General features: G+C 47.4%; 1 protein-coding gene and 1 long non-coding RNA gene across 3 annotated transcripts in view; one reads left to right on the plus strand and one right to left on the minus strand.

Annotated features, from left to right (window-relative positions):
- Window positions 1-2,217: 2,217 nt before the first annotated feature.
- Cables1 (Cdk5 and Abl enzyme substrate 1) overlaps window positions 2,218-18,177 on the minus strand; it is a 91,669-nt gene continuing 75,709 nt past the window's right edge. For both annotated transcript variants that reach the window (XM_090353343.1, XM_090353342.1), the window contains 6 exons: window positions 15,559-15,655; window positions 14,422-14,572; window positions 13,391-13,494; window positions 7,570-7,676; window positions 6,005-6,212; window positions 2,218-3,520 (listed from right to left, as the gene is read on the minus strand). In XM_090353343.1, coding sequence (XP_090209469.1) covers window positions 3,380-3,520; window positions 6,005-6,212; window positions 7,570-7,676; window positions 13,391-13,494; window positions 14,422-14,572; window positions 15,559-15,655 — 808 coding nt within the window. In that variant the 3' untranslated portion in view covers window positions 2,218-3,379. The remainder of the gene's footprint in view (window positions 3,521-6,004; window positions 6,213-7,569; window positions 7,677-13,390; window positions 13,495-14,421; window positions 14,573-15,558; window positions 15,656-18,177) is intronic.
- LOC150049840 (uncharacterized) lies at window positions 3,998-6,856 on the plus strand. Its single transcript, XR_016538830.1, has 3 exons — window positions 3,998-4,097; window positions 5,460-5,635; window positions 6,702-6,856. It is a non-coding gene; the product is annotated as an uncharacterized LOC150049840 (long non-coding RNA).

Raw genomic sequence — 18,177 nt, forward strand, 5'->3', positions numbered from 1 at the left:
AGCTCAGAACAGGTACATAACGGCAGGTTTGAGCAGTCCCTTCTCTGGCCCTCGGCACTCCCCTGGAGCCATGCGAGCTGGGGAGCACTGGCTACATCTCTCCTCAGCAGGAAGAAGGCCTTGAGACACTACTGTTAACTTACTGCTTTCAAAGGTTTCTTCCTTCACTGGGTGGAAAACACCGGAACTTCGTAGTCTATTTGAATTCCCTGGCTCATAGTTGGCAAAAGGGGCAGAAAGGGCCCAGGTTCTCATGAGGTTGCAGGTGGCTGACCACTCAGCACTGAACAGGAAATGTCTAAGAATTCAGCAGCAAGAAAAATAAACAGTCCCATGTGCTATGGGGGGGGTGATGGGACAGGAAGGAATAAGTGAAAAACCTCCATCCCGTCTCCTGCTTCCGTCACTAAGGTGGTGGTACTGTGTGTGGAGTGACAGCTCCACATAGAGCCTATTGGCTTATAACAAAATTTTTTTGATCAGAAAAAGCCAAAGAAAACAAACCATATTCTCATTTGGTATGGACTTCAATGTGTGTACATGCCGATCCTGGGGCTTGAACTCAGCCTGGGTGATCTCTTAAGTTTTTTCACTGAAGGCTAGTACTGTATCTCGAACAACAGCTCTATTTTCAGCTTTTTGATGGTTAGTTGGAGATGAGTCTCATAAATTTTGTTGCCTGAGCTGGCATTGAATTGTGATCCTCGTATCTCAGGCTCCTGAGTAGAATTACAGGCATGAGCCACTGGTGCCTGTGTGAACCTCATGACTGAACAGGGATTTTAAGGGAAAAAGAAAAGGTGGTAACTTGATGCACTGCTGGGCTGGCTGGCACAGGCAGACTGGTGGGAGGTAGACACTGGCCCGGTTGGATACCACTTTTTCTGTTTGGTTTTCTATTGTTGTTGTTTCTCAATTGCCAGGCTGCTGAGTGGAGAGGAGCCAGGCTCCAGGCCAGCTCTAGGGAGATCCAGGTAGAAGGCCTGCCAGTGTTTCCTCAAACGTTCTCCAAATGTCAATTTGGAGAACTAGAGAGGGAAGCTTAAGGGCAGTCCTGACAAAGGGCAGGGCCTAGAAGGACAAGGAACTGCTGTCTGTGGTAGAGGTTTAAAGCAAAGCCTCAGAATTTTCCAGAAGCAGGTTTAGGGACTCTCTTGTCCCATAAGCTCAGGCTTTCCCTTTGATTCCTTGCTGGAGCATCAAGGGCTGGCACTGCAAGTGACCAGTGTCCTTCATATTCATCTGTTTACCAGAACACTGGTGTTATCTACACTAAAGCAGATCTGCATACAAACTGTCTTCTCAGTAAGACACCCTTCCTAGCCAGATAAACAACTCCCTACTCCACTGATTCACTGGCCAAAACCGTATACAACTGAATCTTTTTAGAAGACCAGTGACTTTTGAGTTCATCTCATAGGACAAACAACTCACCCCAAATCCAAGAATACCAGCCGGATTTCAAGGCTCAAGGAAGGACTTAAACACTCTCTAAACACCTAGCCCGGGCCTGGCAGGACATATGAATATGCCACTGGGTGCTGAGGAGGTCACTGGGCCATTTCTACCCAGAGCTCTTCTCAGAACAGTGCCCCGCTGTGGGCACTGGCCAAAGGCCCAGGTGACAGATGGCTCCCCATAGGGAGCCATATTAAAGGTCAACAGCATTTGTGGGTCAATAGATAGAAGCTTTGGATGACTGTGCATTCTTTGTAAATGGTATGTGCTCCTTTAAAAAAAATGAGTCACATAGCAAAAACTCATCAAAATCTCCAAGTTAAAACTGATTCTTGGCTACAAAAATTTGTTAGCAAAATATTTAGCAGCAAATTCAGTTAAATCTAAGAGTCTGGGAGAAGCTAAGCAGGCCATGTTCTTTCACCAGCTGTGGCTGGAGTTTCTCCATCTTGTAGGAGCCAGGTATGGTTGCCTACAGTCTTATTTCGGAGGTTGAAGCAGGAGGATCACATGGGGCTAGCCTGGGCAACAATATGAAATTCTACCTAAAAAAAAAGAACAAAACAAAAAACCCTATTCTGTGGGATTCCTCTGAGCTCTGCTAGGTGAGAGCCATGTATATCTGCACCCCTTCCCTGTCTTTGTCCAGGGCTGTGGCATCCATCTATGGCTTCACCTGGGAAGGATAAAGGCCGTGGGCTTAACCATGGAGGGCCAGAATGGCTGGTTAGACAATCTACATATACATGAACCTGTATGTATAGAAAACCATAACATGTTTTAATTCTCTTTAATGGTCACAAGCTTTCTGCAGTACGGCTGTACCTCTAACGTGTGGTGACAAGGATACGGGTGTCCTAGGGTGTCATGACAAGCCACAATTAGGTTTCTGTGCTAAGGACCTTGAGTATGTGGAAATAAGAGCCCCTGTCTCATCCTTCAACCCAACCACAGCTTGAATGCATCTGTCCCAGTTGCAAAAGCCACAAAACACCAATCATGCGTCTTACCCCAAGACCAGATTTTTATAAAACACTTACATCTATACATATCTATACACATATATATTCAGCACAATGAATGTGCTTATTATGCACTCTAACATAGAGCACAGGCATATACACAGGGGCGTGTACCTCCCCTGCTGTCATTCCATGGCAGCAGGTGCGGGTTAAACAGATGCACATGGTGGGACGGAGGAAGGTACAGAGCGTGCTGTACTCCACGCTTTTGTGATTTGTCCACCACTTAAACTGTCTTCTTTGCCCAGTTGGGGTCAGAAGCAGTCACAGAAACAAGGTCATTTCCAAAGAGCTTAGGATCTCAATTCAGAAGTGATTACTGCCAAAGTCCCTCTCCAGCAAGCGTGGGGGAGGAGGGAGGAGAAGCTGGCTTTGGGGGTCAAGGCTGGACGTGGCATGTCTGAGACACTTACACATTCCTAAGGCTCACACCCATGTGCCTCTGGGGAAAGTGCACTTCCAACGAGGGTACAAAAACAGATTGGCACATTCTTTGACACACAAGAGAAGACCTTTCACAATCCTTCCTTCATATCCACCTTTACCCCCATCCTCGCCATTAGATAATGGGGCTCTAGCATTTATGCTGGCATGGCTGTGTGCCTGGCCGAGGAGGGTGAGACCCCGAACGCAGGTATGAGTTCCTGCTCTCGGGTAGCTGGGTGGATCTCAGCCATCCTCAGCAAGCATCTTCTCTTTCTTATTCTCAGTAGTAAACAGCTCTCCTCCCCTTGGCAAGCTTGGCCAAAGATGCCCTGAAGTTCTAGTCCTGAAACTCTTCTTTATGAACACCCAGAGAGGAAAAGCAGCTTAGTAGTCGCAGTTCTGCTTCTGCAGTTGTAGTGGTGAGTGCGGCTTCTCTGCTCACAGGAAGAGGTCCGAGGGCCGTGGCCCCTGTGCTAGGAGCTCTGGACCAAGCGCCTGTAGTGAGGCATCACCTCATGTTCTGGCAAGTGAAGTGCGAATTCCAAGGCCACCAACACTGGGAATTCAAAGGCAATCAGTTCTCGTCGGTTCAGCCGGAACTTCTCTTCCAGTTTCTGCATTTAAAAAAAAAAAAAGTGTGTTCACTTTTGAAAGGACAAGCCTCAGTTTCCTTCAAGCACCATTTCTTTTATCAGCTCATGAATGCTGATGGAGAACTCACTGGCAAATCTGTGTCTGAAGAAAGACTTGGTGACTTACAAAGAATCAGGGGTGGTAGAGGCTAAGACACGCAGGGTCCAGCATCTGCGCTCACAGTGAAAGCGGGCGCGTGCCTAAGGATAGAGGATGGCCTCCCTTCCCAGCCGCCTGTTTGCATGGTAACCACTCCGATTCCAGGAGGAGAACTCGACTCCAAGACCAAGATAGAAGCTTTTCATTGTCTCAGTTGCTTACTTCCCTAGAGCCAACCACTGCACCTCTAACTTCAGTCCCGAGGCATTTATTCCTTGGGTCTGCCTTGGAGATTCAGCTAATTCTGTAACCATCACCACTGGCTGATTTTTCCTTTTATCTCCATTTTACAGATAAGAATACAAGCTTCAGAGGTCAAGATCATTTGCCCAAGGTCATGTGGATGGAAAATTACAATGCTGGCACAGAAGCTAACTGGATCAACTGCATAGGACAGAGGTAGAACTAACATAGTAGCTCACCACGCCCCTAGCAACCCCACGTGAGTCCTGAACCGGGTGAGATGATTAGCTTGTAACTCAGGCTTTTCAGTTTCCTCACAGGGAACCCAGCCCTGCTTAGGTGCTTCCACATCCACAGCATCTCCTACACAGCAGAGGCTGCTGGAAAGAACGGAAGGGAGGACAGGAAGGGCTCATTTTGTTACAACAGTCTGCTCCAGCTTCCACTCTGCTTTCTCATTAAGCCAAAAGCTATCTCCCCAACAGAACAGTTAGTTGTTGACTTGCACTCAGATTCTCACTGGGACAGGATCTTTTGCTGCTTGCCAAAACCTGACTGTTAGAGATTTAGTTTTAATACAATGGGCTTTTGCTGTGTGATATATTCACCATGCTTAAATGTGTGTCAGTGATAATTTTATCGTTAGTGCAAAAAATACACAGGAATTCATCTTATCTTGAAGGGGGCGGTATTTTCCAGGTCACATAGCAGGAGTCTGAAGCTATGGATAGTACCAGACCCTGCAAATGTATGGTGTTTTGCATACTATGATAGTTTAATTTATAAACAAGGCACTGACGACAGAATGACAGACTGCACCGAAAGTTATGGGAACATGTTCACTCTGCTAGTGTCTTACTGCCTTGTACTTTCCCTTCTGGGTGATGTGAGATGAATGAGGCATATGATAGTGGTAGGCTACCACTGCTTGAGTAAAGAGTAGAAGTCTGTGACAGGACAATCAAAGTGGTGAAGCAACGTGGAGATGTGCTGGACAAAGCTGACTCATTTGTGTTCAGGGAGGGACAGCAGAGGCTTCATCTTGCCTCTCAGAAAGGCACACAAACTTAAAATGCATGTGTGCTTTTCTTGAAATATGGCGTCCTTACATTAGCTCCCTTTCTGCATTTTCTTCTCTGCTACTAAAGATAGCGGGCAGTGGGATGTACGGAACACTGTGTAACCATCCTTAGCATGCTGTTTTGAGATGTTGTGAAATCTTGATGACCTAGAGTAACTGCCCTTCCTAGCCAATGCTTCTGTGAACAACTCCACGCCAGCATGCTTTTAAAAATGCAAACCAATGAATCCAGTGCTCACATTCGCAAACCACCTCCTGAATATGTATTCAATAACCAGAGAGCTGCGCTGCTTGCAATCATTCCTTTCTGTAGAAATTATAATATAGGATCTTGCTCATAGCCTCCTGGCCTAACCTAATAGTTCCACATCATACCCAGTATGTCATACCCAGAACATGGCAATATAATGTATTAGGATATAGGCTTCTTGGGGGCAGTGGGTTCAGGTGGGGTCAGTGAGGATGAGGGGTCTTTCTGAGGGGATTTGTGTCCTTAGAAGAGATTTGAGTGCAGTCTCTCTCTCCATGGAAGACATCTGTGAGCAAGGAAGAGGCCTCATCAGGAAGAGAAGAAGCTAGTCTTCTGACCTCTGCTCTGCCAGCCTTTACAAGCACAAGAAATGAGCACAGTATTCTGTTATGCTGTCCCAAGTTATGCTGCTTCTTGGGAGGGGTGAGTAACATTATTTAATGATAACTCCTGAATGACAGTGTTAGCTTTACTGCTTGTCATTTTAAATTAAAAAATTTAAACAGATACTCACATATCTACCCTAGAAGGGTTTCTTGCTTTGAGGGACTTTCCACTTAAAGGAGACATCAACCCATCAAAACCATGCCTTTCCCAAAGGGGAGAAGAACAAGATGGTAGGCGTGGTGCCTGTCAGATGCTCACAAGATCCCTTGAAGCAGTCACGGTGGAGAGAATGACTCCAAACCCACGGCATTTAAGAATGGGTTCTGGTGCCCCAATGCTGGGGCTCTTTCGTCTCATCCAAGTGTAACATTCCCTCTATTGTAAGACAGCTAAACATATACTTACATCAATTAAATGCTTGACTTCATGCTTTTTGAGGTCACTCCCAATCTTGGCTGCTAACAGCACACAGGCTCCTGCACACAGCTTCCGGTTCTGCTTGTTTAGTGTTCCCTTGAGGGCAAGCTTCTCAAAGTAGACAAACGCCATGGCCACTGTGGGCTCCTCGAAGCCACAGTCTTCCTGGGCGAGCTTCCGCATCTCTCGTTTCAGACTAGGGAAGGAGAAGCAGGGAGCAATGCCGTTTGAAGTGCTGAGGAGGTGCAGGGGCCCCAAAACATGACGGCTCTATATGGAAAGCCTCTCTCACCCAGGAAGGTGAAAATGGAACAAAGTCCCCAGATTGTGCAGGCTGCATTACTAGTGAAAACAGACACGGGAGCAGGGGCTCTCCTCTGCTGGTCTGGCTGTCTAGACCATGTTTACTTGGGCTATTTGTGTGTGTGTCAATACTGGAGCTTGAACTCACGTTCTGGTCCTTTTTTCTTAGCTCTTGTGCTCCGTGCTAGCATTCTACTACTTGAGACACAGCTCCATTTCTTCTTTTTTTTGATGATTAATTGGAGGTAAGAGTCTCCCACTAACTTTTTTCCAGGGTCTGACTTTGAACTGTGATCCTCAGATCTCCACTTCCTGAGTAGCTAGAATGACAGAGGTGAGCCACCATCCCTCATGACCACGATTACTTTTCTTCTTGCCCCAGACCCAAGCACTGCCAAACTGCCATGTCCAGAATAACAAAGGACAAGCCTGGGCACCATGAATGTAATACGGGACATGGAAGGACTCAGTTGAGTGCACACAGATGTCCTAGAAACACCATGCAGGCTAGGAGAGGTGCTGTCCAAAGTCAGAGGGAACTGCACAGGAACCTGCTCTAACCTCTGCCAAATATCAATAAGATTCTCAGACACTAGGGTGAGTACTTTGTTTTCTTGATTCTTGGGCTTGAAACATGTCAGAATCTACCCTGTATGAGGACTCATACTGGTGTTGATGTTGGCACCTATTCCAGCATCAGTGGCTATACAGCCTGGCTTGTTTCCCTCTCCACTCCCTAATGGGATTCTCCTGTTGGTGCAAACTGCACCAACACAAGTCAGCTCCTCACTGATTGTGAGTGGGTCACCGTTAAGCCAATCCCATCAGTTCAATGGTATATATAGGCTTGTCTCTGGACTGCTTTAGGATTCCTGAGAGACAGCCTTGCTGTTGCTATTTCCCAGTGGACAATGGTGTGGTAAAGTTATCTCATACCCTAAGATAGACTTGGCTCTCTTCAGCTATGATTGAGAAAGCAGACACCTGAATTCAGCTGATTGAGTTCTTCCACAACCTGAGTCTCCCTGACCTGGGAAGCTACATGCAGGTCTCCCCCACTGTGTTCACTAGGGGGCAGATGCTTGGCTTTCTGTCCTGCTGCCCGAGACACTCTTACCACGCCCAGCCAGCATCAGGAGAGGTTTTGCTGGACAGGGCCTATGGGCTGGACCACTGTACAATGTATCTGAGCTTAGTTTGTGTTGGGGAAGGGTCCAGGGGAAAGTTCAATTTTTGCGAGCCTCCCTTACCTCCTTATTTTGCTGAGTGTTAACTTAATGTGAGGAAACTTCTCCTTGAAGGTCTCATTCATATCTTTCTTGAGATCTGAGGGCTTCACGTAGTCAATCACTGTGGTCTAGAACAGAGCAGGAAAGAAGTCATTATGTAGTAAAGGTTATGTATATGAATGACACTGGAGGGTTATAGCCAATTCACAACTTCGAAAAACATGGCACAAGGTGGAAAGTCAGACCATGGCCAAAACATGGGCTTGGCCGAGTCCAGGAGCCTGAAGAGGCATTGGGGAATTAGTCACCACCATAGGCAGGATGAGGCCACGATCATACAGGATCACGTCCCACCACGTCTGACCTCATCTTGACTAATTTACATCTGCAATGATCTTTCTGCCCCAGGAAAGACCGACTCATTCTAAGGTATCTAAGGAGGTGAGGACATCTTCAGAAGGGGAGCCGTCTGCCCACTGCAGTAGTTTACAGCTCCGTTCAGATGCATAGCTGTCATTAGTGAGGCTCTGGGTCCCCAACTCTGCCACACAAGAAGAGCTGGCACAGCTTTAACTTTGGTCTGAGGGAGGACTTTATGAGAACCTCCTTTCCCTGCCTCTTTGGTTTACAGCCATGGCTCTCTTCAGTGCTTCTGCTGTCCTCGCCACTCTGAGCCAGACCCCTGAGCTTAAACCCAGCTCTGCTGAGAGCAGTATCCACGTGACCAAGTGCAACCTGTTTAAGCACTTGGGCCTCCATTTCCTTATCTGGCTTCTGAGAACACCTGATCTTCAGGGCTGCGCCTTGTCCTGTTCAGACCTAACTGCTGGGGACACAAAATCAGATAATCTACCCTCCTGAAAACATTGAGCATCTTAAGGCCAAACCTGGCTTGGACAGCTGGTACGAGGAATGTACTCTGGAGTACAGAGGCCATTACGTAGAGGGAAGAAGCAGTCTGGGGGAACTGAGCTGCAGGTGAGATTATCACCACCACCACTGCCACTCTGACTTGAGAGAGACTAGATGAACCAAGGCCCAATGCTATGAGCTTGCTTACTTACTATATTCCAGTTATATGAGTGCAAGCTTGCAATGCCTGGGTTTTTGCCAGAGTAACACTTTTACAGTATAATTAAACCAGGCTCTGGTCCTTTCCTGGTCTGATTAATTGCTACCAGAGATTCGCCCCATGAAGGGTTCCCCTCCGTCTACAGCTGAAGCAGGCAGCAGGCCACAGTGTTTGATGGATGGGTAGTTCAGCACACTGCCCTTGCGTTGTGCAGAGGTGGCGCTCATGCTCTTGGACCGGTGTCACCTGACCTCACTTCCTCAAAGCTGCCTGGATGCAGGGAAGCTCTGTGTGCTCAGCACAAAAAGAAGGGAAAGAAAGTTGGCTGGGAAAAATACACCATTCACAAAGGTGCCCTACCTGGCCTGCCCTGCTAGATATTGGAAACAAAGGTCTGGTAGGGGCATGGATACTCTGCAAGAAAAGCCTTCGACTTCTGGTTATCAAACTAGAAGCTCCCAAGCCTACTGCATAGCTAGCTGGACTCAGCATGAGGGAGAGCAGAGGCCTCTGAGGAACCAAACTTGAATGCCAGCCCCCAGTCCAGACTGTAGTGTTGTGAAAGAGGGGGCACAGTGGCAGAGGAAGGGGTACCATAGGCACCAGTGCAGATCTGGAGGACAGCATGGGGAGCAGTGCTCTGAACAGAAATGGGAAAGATGCCCCCTGCGTGCACGCATGCACACACACACACACACACGCACGGGTAGAGCTCTGGCCTCCATCCTCCACAGGAATGCTCACAAGTAGTTCTGAAGGGGAGCAGGCTTGGGCAGACTTTGAGGCTGTTCTCCAGGGGGCCTGAGCCACTCCCCCCCCCACTCTCTCCCACCAGACTGCCTTTCAGTCTCCGGACAACCGACACCCAGGTGCTAGCTGGGGACTTAGACACACATCTTCTCTCCATGCCTCATTTTCCCTCCTGTACCTGTGATAGGACTTGAAGGCCATGAAGTGGGCAGATCCTCCACCAGCAGCCCTGCAAACCCCCAACCCTGCCGCTTCCACTGCACTTCTCCCAGAGTCCTCAGCAAGCTCAGCTCAGCTGGGCACTGGGAAAGCAGACGTTCTGTGCTTGTTCAGGTAATTAAACAGGGGGCGGCACTGGACTAAATCTCTCCAACCACCAACAGATGGGCATTTCAGCTGTTCTATGCATTTAATCCTTTTCTCTAGGACAGTAATGACAAACGATGGGACTGAGTGAGCGCCCACCCAGCCTGCGGCTGCATTAGCTGCTCTTTCTACCCCTCAAATTTGCAACCTAGAATTCTAGGTTGACTTTTTCTCCCTTTTTAGGGGAGCAGTCTTGCAGCTCCTTCACTGATATGAACTGGTTTGAGGTTCATGCTACCTGAGGCATTGATCAGGGAAAGTATTGATAGATTCTGCTCATCTTGACATTTTTACAAAAACCCATTGATTTAAAAAACCACAGTGTGTGTTACTGTTGGACAAATCCAGCAATTGTGCTGTTGTAAGGTGGCATTCATTTTCTCAAGGCAGCCCCCTTCCCAAATGGATGTGTCAGGCAGTCTGAAACTTTTCAGGGCCCAAGCAAAGTAAGCCTACGCCATCAACCCAACTTTAAAACAAAACGGAGTGTAACACCAAACACGATAGGTTGAATTCACTTTCCTTTTGTGTTTTTGGTAATACTGGGGATTTTAACTCAGGGATTTTGTGCTCATTTGACTTGTTTGGCTCATGTTCTATCGTCTGAGCCATGCTTCCAGGCTAGATTTTGCTGGTTATTTTAGAGAACAGTCTTATGGCTTTTTCTGCTTAGATTGGCCTCAGATCATCATCTTTGGGATTATAATCATGAGCTATCAGTTCTCAACTTAATCTTTCATTTACGGAGTCATTTTATTTCCCCTGCTGAGTATCTCATAGTGTACTGAAAAGATTTTTTTCCACAGTGCCAGGGATGGGGATTCAGGGCAGGCTTTCTCCATGAGCACTTAGGAAGTACATAAAAAGAGCAGGCAATTGGTGCTGGAGACCAAACCAGCAGATGGTTTTCTGAGGTGTGTACACACAGAGGTATCAGGGAGGGTTTGCAGTAGGACTTCTTTCAAAGCAAGAAAGGAGATGTCTCTCTGGAAATGGGTTAAATTTTTTGGCCTTACAACAATGCAACTCTCTCCTCCCCATTGCTTTCCACCCCCACAAAGGGAGGAAAGAAAGTGGAAACCACCACCACCTACCCTACCTGCCACATCCTAATGATAAATAACCACGCTCTAGCGCAATTTAATTATATGCCAGGTAGGGCAGAGCGCTGGAAGCATCTGGCTATGACTCAGAGGCCCCCTGCCCTCCAGCCACACACTAAATACCTCTCTGAAAGAATCTATGAGCACATGTTCACCTTCTGTGGTCATCTTCTGGAACCCTGGCAGGCCAAGCCACAGGGGCAGCTGCAATGTGGTCTCCACTCCTGCCAGAGTTCAAGGTCTATCTCCCACAGTGGCCTATCATAGGAGTGACATGCATGGATGTTGCCACTTTGAGTGCAAAGCCACTTTTAAGAAGGGTACCATTTCCACTCTAAACCACAGGTTTCACCTCCAGAACTTTCCAACTTTAGGCATGACTGAACTATGGAAGCAATGAGAATATATATCCTATGATTCAAGTCCCATCATTCACCCAGGGGTTTACCCCAGAAAAATGAAAATATAGTCCCACAAAAAGTCTTGGGCAAGGATGCATACAGCAGCAGTGTTTGTCATAACCTGTCCTGGAAACAACTCAAACGCCCCTCAACAGTGGGGGTGGAAGTACCTCTAGCATACACAGAAGAAAACAACCAAACATGTCAACCTCAGAAGGTGTGAACCAAGGTACATAACTATCTCACTTATATGAAGTTCCAGAATAGGTCAGACTAAACACAGAGGCAGAAGTCAGAAGAACAGTGGCTTTGGGGAGGACGGAAAGGAGGACTGGAGGAGGAGGAAGGAAGGCACCACAGGAGGTGAGCATAAGGGTCGCAGGGATTGTCTGCTGGACAAGGAGATACCTTGGGAGCCGGGCACACTGGAGATGCAACCAAACTTGCTGAGTATACAAATTCTGTTATCTAGCACACAAAACTAAACAGACCAAAAGCTCCATATTGTTACTAAGTTCAGTATAAATGCCCAAATACACCTGTTTCTGTGGGTTCTGAGGAGCAGGGAAAAGATTTTTGTCACAGATATTGTTGACAACTTACATAACCTATAGAACATCTACTGCCTTTAGCACAGTCCTGACATCTGTGGCCAGGCTAGAAGGATGGCGGTCTCCCAGAGCTGACCAGGAAAATCAGATCAGTAATGACAGTCTCTAAAACATGGACTCTCACGGCAGCACAGACTGCACAGCCCATACAAGTGACCCATCTGGGAACATAAACTGAGGACAGGACATATATTCAAACTGGAAAGTTGTCCAAAACACTACGGCAGACACACATGGATGGACATACACATGTTCACCACAGCCAGAACCTCAAAGTTCACACCGAAATCATTAAAACCATTGGATTTGGCACTGGCCTACTACCCGGCTTGTTCAAGGGGAAGTCAGTGTTATCACAGACAAAACACGCCCATAGTGAGGAGCAGTGCATTTCACTGCCTCTTGGTCACCTAGATATTATAGACCCAAACAACTGCCCTCCCTCCTGCCCTTGGGGATAGTTCTACCGCTCATGGATAATGTGCAGACATGTTCCGAAAAGGTCTACATGAAAAGAGGCCTAAGCCAAGAGCTGTTGCCTCTGATGGCCACTTCCTGTCTTTTCAACTAACTCAGAGCCTCAGACTCTAAGCCAGTTACTTGGGAGGAGGGAGGGAGAGGTGACAAAGAGGAAGTGGGGGGGGGGGCTAGAATTCAGGGCCTGGGTACTGTCCCTTTTTTTTCTCAAAACTAGCTTTCTACTTGAGTAACAATTCTACTTCCGGTTAATAGTTAATTGGGATTCTTCTCCAGAACAAGGACAGTCTATTTAAAGCATGGTGAGTGTGTGAAGAGCACTGGGAGTGAGGGAACCAGAGGAGAAAGAAATCAGCTTGCCCACCCTGCCATCCTGGCAAGAGGGGAAAAAAGCATAGAGGGCACACTGTGTTGGCAGTCTTCCTATTGTGCACGACACACTGGCTGTTCCCTCCCCCCACAGCAGCCATTGCTCTGCTAGTCTTAGAATCAAAGCACATCTGCCCAGAGAAAGTACACAGGGCTCCAGCAGGCCCTCCTGAGGTCTGCAGAAACAGCAGCCATCGGCGGCGGGAAAAATGGTCAAACAAAAGCAGAAACTAAAATTATTCAAAGGGAAAAACAGGAAGAGTCTGAAGTAAAAACAGCAAGGAGAGCGTTTGCATTTAACACCCACAGTGTCCTACTTTCACTTTCCCAAGAGATAATTCTGTCATCCCCATCCTGGTGCCAAAGGATCGGTTGGCGTGCGAGCAGACCCGGCTCTACTTGATGGGTGGGTCTTCCTCACAGGGTCTGTCAGTGGGTAAGATCCCGGTCACCCCAGCCTGAGCTGGTAGTTTCCACACACACACTGGCAATCCAATCTTCTCAAATACCCAGAAGTAATGTTTGCAGGCTAGGGGACCTACAGAATCCTGGACACCAGATTGGTCCTGCCATAAGTTACTTCCATTGAAAGCTCTTTAACAAGATGCCTCAGACAGCCCCAATCTGTGGCTGCTAGGATGAGTGAACCATCCATCCATCCAACCAACCATCTATCCATCCATCGCTACTCACCATATAAGAAGGAAAGATGAGAACTCGTTTGTGCTTGCCACAAGGCCACTGGGGGTCATCCAAGAGATTTGGGTCATAGTCCATAAAGTCTCCAGGGTCACTACCTGCAGATCACATGCAGAATGATAATTAGGGGCTCTGGACCACCTGCGGCAGAGGTTGCTAGGTACAGTTTCTGAAGACAGGCTGGCTTCAGAACATAGGGCTCAATGTCACACTGCTGGCATTTTTTTTTTAAAGCTGGCTTTTCACTGAGGTGGATCCCCTCACAAACAAGCTCAATGAATTCTTACCATTCTGACATTTTCCATTTTAGTAAACCCGGACACAGAACAACATAAAACGTCTCACAGCCGACCACATGCACAGAACTTTGGAGACTCAGCACAACCCAGAGAAAGCTCATTTTCTAAACTTGGAAACCAATTATGAGACTTGGTTGCACCACCCAGGAGTGTAAGTTGGGATGAAAGCTTCCAGGCAGTCCACTACGTGGCAATGAACTCAAACCATAGCAGCCACCAACACACACAGCTATAAACAACTCCAGTGGTATTAGCACAGAGGCCAACTGACCTGGGGAACAGCTCACTCACCTGGAATTGCTGAGAACAGAGATTATGGCTTCCTAAGGAGTTTTTGTCCCTCATGTTGATTCTTATGGAAGTACACAAACCTTCCTTCAATGGCTGATTCTGCTCACGTACTATAATAACCACACACACATACACACACAAAACCTCCTACCCTGATCTTGCATTTTAAGGCCCAATTATTTGGCGGGGTTCAGCCATACATCATGATACTGGGGGATATAACTGGGTGAAGGAAGAACTAAGGGGTCAGGAAAAGTTAGGGCAGATGGCCTAGGCTTTCTCCATGTTGGTGGGACCCAGTTTTCTTTCTGGAAAGATAACCTGTGGCCTGTTTGTGAGATGACATGGCTTGAGATCTGTCTATCCCCCAGTCCCCATAGGGTGACCCCACCCACACTGCAGACACATTACCACATCCCACCAGGCTGAGGTTACCTGTGTCAAGGCTCCCCTGGGTGCTGGCCCGGCCTATGGAGAGGCTGCGGTGGCTCAGATTACGAAACTGGGAGGAGGAGGTGGAGTCTATGGTATTTCTCCGGGTTCCGAAGGCATTTGTGGGTAACAGAAATTGGGTGTAAGAAACTGTCTAAAAGGTGAAGGTAAAAATATGTATCAGCGATTGTTCCCAGACAAGGTGAAGCCTTGCATTCTCACCAAGCTATCTTGCAATTTCAAATGCTGTCTAATATTTTTAAGTGTACAGTTCTCAAACGAGATCTGAAAAATCATCAAAGCAAGTTTACTTTGGTATCACTGTGCAAAACCTCACCTATGTGGACCTGAGATCACATATAGTTCTAATTGACCCAAGCTGGAATACCTGTTCTTGTTATAGGACAGAAATATTAACATGTTGGACAACAAGGTGCTGTGCTATGGTTTTAAAACCTACAAAGGGCACATGCTCTGTTGTGTGTGTACTGGGGCTCAAACTCAGGGTGTTGACTTTTGTTCACTCACAGCCAGCACTCTATCACTTAAGCCACACCTCTAGAACTCTAGTTCCCTCCCCCCCTGGTTTTAATTTCAATTAAGAGTTTCATGGACTTTCCTGCCCGGGTTGGTTTTGAACTGTGATCCACAGATCTCAACCTCTTTAGTAGCTAGGATTATAGGCATGAGCCACCATGCCTGGCCTTGTGTTTTGTATACACAAAACAGGCCAGAAGAGTTCTGATAAGGACAGTGGGCTTCTTTCTTGCTCCTCTAGTTGATGCTGTTTATGACACTCAATCCTATACTACCTTGGTCCAACATGAAGGGTGCTCAAACCACCCAGTCCATCCTGCAATATGCACGTGTGTGCATGAGTGTGTTGGTATTGCACAAGCTGCTATAAATGGTTATAGACAGAGAAATACCAAGCATGTACCCAGGGAACCCCCAGCCCACTGCTACTAAACCAGGGGGGTTCTCAGTGGAATTTCTGTCTCTACTCTGGCTGGCATACATGGCTGGAAATCTGCCCCTAGTCTTTGTTTCTTTCTTCTCAGATGAATCTCGTGGTCTAAGCCCATTGCCTCTGCCTTGAGGCATCTGCAAATGCCTGGGGATTAAAGCAGGCAGTCTTACCTTCCCGTCAGCACCCAGCTCCACACCTTCCAGACCAATGATCTCTTTCAAGCTCATGGTGCCTGTTGACTGTCTCCCTCCATCCAACTTCAGATCCCTGGAGAGGACAAACCAAACGGAGAATACTCCTGCATGCTTCCCAAAGAGCCAAACAGGATGCTGACTGCATGAGACACCACAGTCACACTGATGCAAGGACCATGGGGGGGGGGGGTTGTAATGGGCGAGACGTCCCTTTCTCCTTTCTTGAGGGTTTGTCAGTGATGTTCTATCTTGTTCCCTTCACAAGCATAAAGATGAAAGCCAGATTCAGAAGCCAATAGTCACCCAGCAAGAGAAAGCCAGTCACCAAGAAGTGTAGATGTAGCCCAGGATGCTGGGATGCCGAGTTCTTTTGAAAGCTGTTAGATGAAACCACTCCCTTTACCAGACAGAAGCAATTAATATCCTAAATGCCCATCTTCACTGCTGGCACTTAAAAGATACCATAATATTCAGGCCAAAAACCTTGCCAAGCCCAAGAAAAGAAGTGTTTTTTCAATAAAAGAATAATCCCCAGGAATACTAAGCCTCTTACATAGCACTGTGCAATTTCTAAAGACTTTTCTATTTATTTTTTAATTTAAGATAACTTCAAAGGCTAGGCTATGGCTCAGTGCTTGCCTAGCATATGTAAGGCCCTGGATTCAATATTAACCATAATAAGACAAAAATGACTGTTAGACAGGAAATACTATTAATAATCCATTTTAAAGAAAAGAAAAACAGGTCCAGAGTAGGAAAGTAGCTTGCCAAGGTCATCAAGATAGTATAGGATTGGTTTTGTATCCAATGTTCCCAGTGTGTCACGATGTGCTTGTCAAAGAATGGTCTTCCTTCCAGCAGTTTCTCAAGCTCTGCTCAATGTGAGTGAGCATTGTCCAGGATTCCTATAATCTACTGAGGTCTAGCTCCCACTCCAAAGCAACCTGTAGAAGATGGAACCTGGGCAGCCAGAGGTTTAAGTCACCTCTAACAAATTCTAAATTGCAGCCACATTAGGCTTCCACCTTTTATCTCTATAGTACTCAGTGCTTCTAGAAGGGGCCACCTTTCACCATAGCATTCTTACTATGAGACCTCCACAGAGGCGCCACACTCAGGGGCCAAGACCTAAGCAAGACAGGTGAGTTGTAACAATGAGAGAGGGAGGGGAGGGGGAGAATGAGAATGAGAGTGAGAGGGAGAGGGAGAGTGAGAGAGGGAGAGTGGGAGAGGGAGAGGGAGAGGGAGAGGGAGAGGGAGAGAGAGGGAGAGGGAGAGAGAGAGAGAGGGAGAGAGAGAGAGGGAGAGAGGGAGGGAGAGAGAGAGAGAGAACATGGAAAGGAGAAGAGAAGGGGAGGGGGAAGGGATGGATTAGGGGAAGACAGGGGAGGGGAGGGAGGAAAAGTGGGGGGGAGAGAGATAAAGAAGGCTTGTTTCATATGTAGAGGAACACCAGGATTCGGATCCTGTTTAGCTGCCCCCTCATCTATGACATTGCAAGATAGAATGGATCTCTGATAACCCTTAAGTGCATAGTATGGTTGGGAATGCAGTCTCTTGGGAAGCCTTGGCACTGCCATCTGCAAACCCACCACCAGTTATGCAGAACAAAGCAAGCAAACAAGCCACCCATCTACCCAAGCCTTCCATCTTTGTATTTGTAATTTTTTAGTGTCATTTCTTAATGCTAATTGCTATTTTCTCTCTGAGACTGGGACTTGAATTCAGTAACTGATCTGTTCGCTCCTCTGGCTGGCACTCTACCACCTGAGCTACACCTCCACCCCCAGCCCTGAGTGCTCTTAATCAGTGTGCTTCCCCCAGTATTTCTGCTCAGACCCTACGAACACAAATGACTTCAGGTAATTTCAGCATAGACTATGACATTGTCAACACTTAGCCAGAATAGGCAAGTCATCCAAAGAAAGCCTTCAAGAATGTTCTGAGCAGAACTACTTTCATATATACTAGTATTCTTCTCTGCCAGACAGGCTTTGTCCCTGACAGTTGTCCATTTACTGTGAGCCGCACACATTACAGTTAACAAAAGCAAACGAACCATGTCTCTTCCCATACTGCCTTTCTCCATGTTCTTCCCAAGGGAAACGAAGCCGGAACAAAAAAATACAAAATGTGCTCACATCCAGTCCCAGATTCTTCTCCATGAGCTCACCCTCAGCCCTGCGGGGATTCAGAGACCCAGTGGATTGTCTGAGCGCCTCAGGACACGGGATCATGTGGAAGACTGGGCCGAGCCAGGCTGCACCTCATCCTCTCTCTGGAGAATTGGTGTGACACTGCGGTCACACTTCCTGCTGGGTTTTCCCCTATTATTCTACTTTCCAGAGAGCTCAAGTTGAGCTGCGTGAGATGAGGAGGCTGTGCCTGGCTCAGGGCAGACCATCGCAGCTCCCCCCCCCCCCGCCCCGCCCCTGTGATGAAGGGGGTCTCCCAGCAGATGAGAAGTCCCCTGTCTAACCCAATGCAATCTTAAGTGTTAAGTAGCCGCTGGTGGCTGCACTCACCGGTCACTCCCACCTACCCCACCCAGTCACATAGGATTAGTTTAATGATGTGGCTTGGCGCCTCCATGTT

Source organism: Megascapheus bottae, chromosome 19 (assembly GCF_031878675.1).
Source record: "Megascapheus bottae isolate mThoBot1 chromosome 19, mThoBot2.hap1, whole genome shotgun sequence".
Taxonomy (NCBI): Eukaryota; Metazoa; Chordata; class Mammalia; order Rodentia; family Geomyidae; genus Megascapheus; species Megascapheus bottae.